The sequence below is a fragment of the Larimichthys crocea genome, chromosome XI (assembly GCF_000972845.2).
Source record: "Larimichthys crocea isolate SSNF chromosome XI, L_crocea_2.0, whole genome shotgun sequence".
Classification (NCBI taxonomy): domain Eukaryota; kingdom Metazoa; phylum Chordata; class Actinopteri; family Sciaenidae; genus Larimichthys; species Larimichthys crocea.
This window is the reverse complement of record NC_040021.1, coordinates 3,057,009-3,063,008: the sequence shown is the minus strand read 5'-3', so window position 1 is coordinate 3,063,008 and position 6,000 is coordinate 3,057,009. Positions and strand designations below refer to the sequence as shown.

Below are 6,000 nucleotides of genomic sequence, written 5' to 3'. Positions count from 1 at the left end.
AATTCAACCTTTGCACTAGAGTACAGGGTTGGGATAATTCAGCTTGTTTATACATAGAAATTGCAAAAAGATCATTTTCAAAGCAGACTGCTCCAGAGAGAATTAACAAGGCAAACAGAAGCTAGACAAACTAACTAGGCTTATAGCTATAGGCAGCATGCATGCACATCACAAAGTAGGATGTTCAAACAAATGCACAATTAGGGCAAATGCGTTACTATCTTATATGATTGTTACTTAATCAACACATACACTGTTTTCACGTCAAATGAAATCTGAATTAGCTTATTCAATTCCTAAAGAAATACAAATATAAGGTGTGAACAATCTTATACTAAAACATTAGCTTCCTTTTGTGTTTAGGTTTCTGATACATCTTCTTCATAGAGATATTTTGAATTGTATATTTTATATCATCATATTAAGATGTTTCCTTTTGAAGTGCCAATTTAAGTGCTCCCGTCTCAGACTTTGAAGGCGTCTGAAACAAAGATAGATCCTCATTGAAGTGCTAAATGGCTCTGAGCGCTTGGGGCCGGAAACAAAGTGCCTGATTTAAGTCAATATCTTTTCTTTTTTTTTCTTTTTGTCAAAAGGTGTTTTGTTTCATTCAGGATCAGTTTGAGAAAAAAAAAAAAAAACTGTCACATAGATGTTGGCCACGCTCTTTGTTCTCTCTCTGAACATCAAACGGCAGCACTGAAGAAACCCAAAAGCATGTCTGCAAGAATGTACACAAATAGCATCTTTAAATACTGATAAGAAGTAAAATTTCCTCCAAACAACACAAGGCAGAACTCTTTTTTTTCACATTTAAAGAGGAGTCAAAGGTGGAGAGGAGCTGGCCTGAGCCGCGTCTTGAATGTTTAACTTTTATACATGCACGGGGCTCAAAATTCTGTGTGTGTGTGTGTGTGTGTGTGTTGACGCATTTGTCTGCATGTACTGTATGTGTGTGTCTACATGTGTATCGCTGATTTCCTGAGTATAAGAACACCCGCCGGCGATGGGGAGTATTCGTTAGGCAGGACAGGAAACAGCAAAGCAAAAGATTTTTCCCTTACCAAAAAGGTGCTTGATATAACCCCGGTGAAAAAGAAACATCTAAGCCTCTACCTGTACAAAAATCACTGTTACAGTCATCATGCTCCATACTATATACATGTCTGCCAAACGAGCACTTGAAAGTCACCATTACAACATCCAAATACAATGGTATTGCTGATGAGTGGGAAATAAAAATAGCCATTTAACCGCCTGCAAAGACTTTTTTTCCTTTCAGTTCAGTGCTGAGGAAGGCAAAGGAGGAATGTTTTCGGTTTACAGCCTGTACAAAGTTCTCCTGTACAGAAATACAAATGCAACGCTTGAAGACATTTTTGCATATGAACATTTTACAGTCTAACTGCATCGTAACTTCCTCATGTACAGAAGCCGTATTCTCATTTTTCATGAATTAGGTTGAACATTCAGAGGATTTTTTTTCTTTTTCCTGAGTTTGAATTGCTGTGACGAAAAGGGCCACTGAGATATATAGCGAGAAGAAGAACCACAGACAGAGAGAGACAGAGAGAAAGAAAGAAAGAAAGAAAGAAAGAAAGAAAGAAAGAAAGAGAAAGACAGACGAGAGGTAGAGAAGATTGACAGGGACAGAGTGGGAAAAAGAGAAGAGCAAAATGTGAGAGAGAAAGGCAGGAACAGAGATACTGTTGGTACAAAGAGAGAGAAAGAGAGCTGCTGTTTTAGGTCCGATGAGGTTCAACTTTTTGAGTTGTGATGAGTGACACATGAAGAACAGAGTCTCCACTGAGGAGGTTGCTGCCGGGGCAAGTATAGCACCATTGTAAGGGGTTTGGTGAGAAGTTCCCACTCTGTCATGGTAAGAGGAGAATACCTGGAGAACAGTATTGCTGCTGTTAAGACAACTTTAGTGTCAACCGTTCCAAAACAAGAAAAAAAAAAACAGCACAAAAAGACATAAATACAAACAAAGCTTGTTTTTCAGTGAACACTGGCGGAGGCTGACCATCTCAACAACCCCGAGAGAGGGTTCGTCAGAAGAGTAAAATTAAATAATAAAAAAAAAAAACATCAAAAACAACAACACAGAGAACCACCACTACTTAGTACAGTCCTTCCTTGGCTGCTCGTCGGTTGTACATTTCTCAGTCATTTCCTGGCAAAAATCCACTGTTACCGCCTGGTTGGATTTTTCCACGGACAGCCCTGACTTTGTGTACAAGCTGGCGTCTTGGCCGTCCATATCTCTGTCCGCCCCGTTCCTGGCAGCCGAGTCGGGCTCGCTCTCTGAGGGGCCTGGTGACCCATGGAAGCTGGGCTCCGGCGTGGCCGAGCCCGAGTGGGTGGTGAGGTCGATGCTGGTGGTGTTGGTGGTGGCGGGGCTGGGAGTAGGTTTGGGCTGGTGGGCGGCGTTGTTGCTGGCAGTGGAGTTGGCGGGCCGCAGCACAGGGCAGTAGTGGTGTAAAGACTGGACCTGCTCTGGGCTCAGCTGGACGTCTCTGCACACCTCCTGTGACAGGCAGGAGAAGTTCTCCCACAGCTCACCCATACACGCCTTCAGCTGGTTCCTCTCCGTCAGCAACTTCTCCTTCTCACACACCTGCACACACACACACAGATATAACTTATAAAGTAAGACAGCAGGAAAGACTCCTGTGTTTCCTCAAATCTATCACAATTGTTTCTCTTAGTAGTATGTCAAAAGAAAACGCTTGTATTATATGAATATTAGGAGAATATAAGACGATGCAGCTAAAAGAGCAGCAGGAGAGGCTCAAACAGTGAAAGACAAACAGAACACAAGAAAGAAATCATCATGTGTGTCTGTTTCATGTATTAATGTGAGGAAGGTTACATCCGATCTGTGTGGATCCATCATGGATGGATTATAGAGCCAATGAGGAGGCAGCTGATCAGTCATGTGACTAAAGAGCAAAGCACTTTTCTGTGAAAATCAGCACATGAAAATATATTGATAGCATGTGTCTACTGAACTGTGATATTCAGATTGTTATTCAGTTCATTAACAAAACACTAGTCCTTACATGAAATGAAGTCTTGTTTTGGCACTATGTAAGTGTTGTGATCATCTCCTTACAGCTATGAAGACTTTAGACTTGGTCTGGATGTCATTGTTTGTTAGTGCTTTAGAAATGACTATAGTATTGACAACACTTATTCTCCAATATTTATTCTTATTCTACATACATGCTCTGCTCTCTATTAAAGTAAATCTACCCATCATATCCTCTCCTAATGAACCCACACATGCATGACATCTGCATCATATCAATGCCCATTTTTCATTTAGTTCCTCTCAAAAGAAAAGGGTTTGCTGCCTGTCAGGTGAAGTAAACATATTGAGGAAGTTCCCAGTGTCTAAACAAATGACTAATGTGATTGGTTCACACACAAACACTGTCATTTGTTTCTTTCACTCATTCACTGTATAATAAACATCTCTCATATCTGAGCCAGCTCTGATTCATCGTAACTTCAAACCCTCACAGACAGTCTGTATTTTAATATCTACAGTAGGCATATCATTGCATGCATGTTAATCCATGTTACTAACTAAACTTCTTCCCCCGAGTTTCTGTGCTCTGTCGTCCAGCAGGTTCTCATGGATTGTGGCTGCTGCTGTGGTCCTGCACGACGTCCACTACATGTATTATTACTGTCATTATTGCTACCATATCTGTTACTGTAATCATTTTATCATCCATTGTCATTTTATCATTCATTGTCATTTTATCATTTATTGTAATTCATTGTCATTTTATCATTTATTGTAATTCATTGTCATTTTATCATTCATTGTAATTGTACAATATGTCTCTGTTGATTTGTCCTGTACACGTGACATCCATTGCACGTCTGTCCATCCTGGGAGAGGGATCCCTCCTCTGTGGCTCTTCCTGAGGTTTCTTCCACATTTTTTCCCTGTTAAAAGGGTTTTTGTGGGCAAGTTTTTCCTCACTCGAACCGAGGGTCTAAGGACAGAGGGTGTCACTCCCTGTACAGATTGTAAAGCCCTCTGAGGAAAAATGTGCTTTGTGACTTTGGGCTATACAAATAAAATCTGATTTGATTTGATTTGATTACATTGTGGTGTTTTTCATCCTTTAGTATCAAGCTACAGACACTGAGAATGAATCATACATTTAGTAGTAATTTTCTCATGTATTCATTCTGACATCCAGTGTTTGGATTCTTCAGACACTCTGGGATCTGAATTTAAAGTTTAAAGTTTATTACTTCCTAATTTTGACAGTTCTTCAAGTGTAAATAGAAGCAGAGCTAAAACAGGTTCTGAAATGTTCCACATATGGAAAGTTCATGGTTATATGTTTAGATTCATGGCATGAAAGAGGACAATGCTATCAGTCAGAGCCAAAACAAATCTGATTTGAAACAAAGATGCAAATAAATTCAATATTATGATTGTAGTGTTCACACGATAGAATATTGCTCAGTCAGTGGTTAGATTTGGACTTTTCTGTAATGTAAAAATGTGACTGTGTGATTATTTGTGATTATCAGGCTGCTGTAAGTTAAAACTAAAGGACATAAATGTATGAAATGTATTGCAGTTACTACTAAACGCCAGCAGAGGTAGACAAAGCCCATGTTCTTATATATACATTTATATATCAAAACAACAGTCATGTGCTATGAACAGTTTTCTTGCTGTAAACATGCCTCCAATTCAAACCAGCCATTAAAAGAACACTTCCATTGTTAGTGATCTAAAGTGAATATGAGACTGTAACTTTAGAAGACTTGATTTGATTTCCAGAACAAGGTTTTAGGATTTCGTCCCCCAGCACATCCATTAGAGGTTCACGACTCCACACACCCAAAGGCAGTGCCTTTCTAAACAAGAGTTTCATCATCACCAGCAGCAGCTTTGCTCAGCTGGTCACTGAGCTCACTGTTATCCCTGATCACAAGGTGTCTTGTGAAGACAGGAGAGTCTCATGGACAGCTGGAATCATTTGACTCACCAGTTTTCTGATCTCACACTCCAGGTTCAGGATGCAGTCGAGCTTCCTCTTGCGGCAGCGTTGCGCTGCGATGCGGTTCTTACTCCGCCGCCTCACATCATGGATAAACTCGAGCTGTTCCGAGGTCAGTTTGTGCATTTTCACCAACATTTGGAAGTCGTTCCGTGGAAGATTTGTGATCTGATCTACGGGGAAAGGCAGCTTCACCTGGGAGAGGAAGAAAAAGAGCAGACAGATGTAATTACTGAGCATTAACTGAGATGGGTGGAGGTTGTAGTTCATTTAAAAAAAAAAAATTAAGTCTGCCACTGGAATAATTATAGACTTTTGACAGTGTTTAATCCATGAACACATTTGTCAAGACAAGGCCCTGCACACACACACGCAGCTGAATGATGAAGATGTGAGATGTAACAGGTGCCACAAAGCCAACAGGGAGTGAAGGAGGTGTCAATCAAACTCTGAACACGCCCACACAGACCTGAGAAAAGCTCCAATCAACTGAAAGAAGTGACATCATCTGCGGGTTACGTTATACAAATCCACAGGAGGTTTTTCATGGTGGGTTTTCCAAAAGGGATTCTGACTTAATATCTTTTAACTTTTTTTTGTCTCCAGATGACCTGGCATGGAAAAAATAATTCATCAACCCATGAAGACTGCTGTAACTCCCTTCTCTCCAGTATAAACAAAAGCCACTCTCTTGCCTCTGACTAGTCCAGAATGCAGCAGCTCAAACAAACAAACAAAAAAATCAAAATAACTTTATTAATCCAACCAACAGTAATCATTCCACTGGTTTCCCGTTTGCTTTAGATTTGATTTCAAGATTTTACATATAACCTTTAAAGCATGTCTGGTTCTGGCTCCAGGTTACGTAACAGACACGTTGACCCCTTATGAAACAGTCTACAGCCCGTCTGGCTGTTCCAAAGTCAAGGCTTAAATCTAAAGGTAAGCATGCTTTTGTGTT

General features: G+C 40.3%; 1 protein-coding gene across 5 annotated transcripts in view; it reads right to left on the bottom strand.

Annotated features, from left to right (window-relative positions):
* Positions 1-732: 732 nt before the first annotated feature.
* The window catches only part of bach2b (BTB and CNC homology 1, basic leucine zipper transcription factor 2b), a 93,738-nt gene continuing 88,470 nt past the window's right edge, over positions 733-6,000 (bottom strand). For all 5 annotated transcript variants that reach the window (XM_019265855.2, XM_027284195.1, XM_010737313.3 and 2 more), the window contains 2 exons: positions 5,028-5,234; positions 733-2,620 (listed from right to left, as the gene is read on the bottom strand). In XM_019265855.2, the coding sequence (XP_019121400.1) occupies positions 2,120-2,620; positions 5,028-5,234 (708 nt within the window). In that variant the 3' untranslated portion in view covers positions 733-2,119. The remainder of the gene's footprint in view (positions 2,621-5,027; positions 5,235-6,000) is intronic.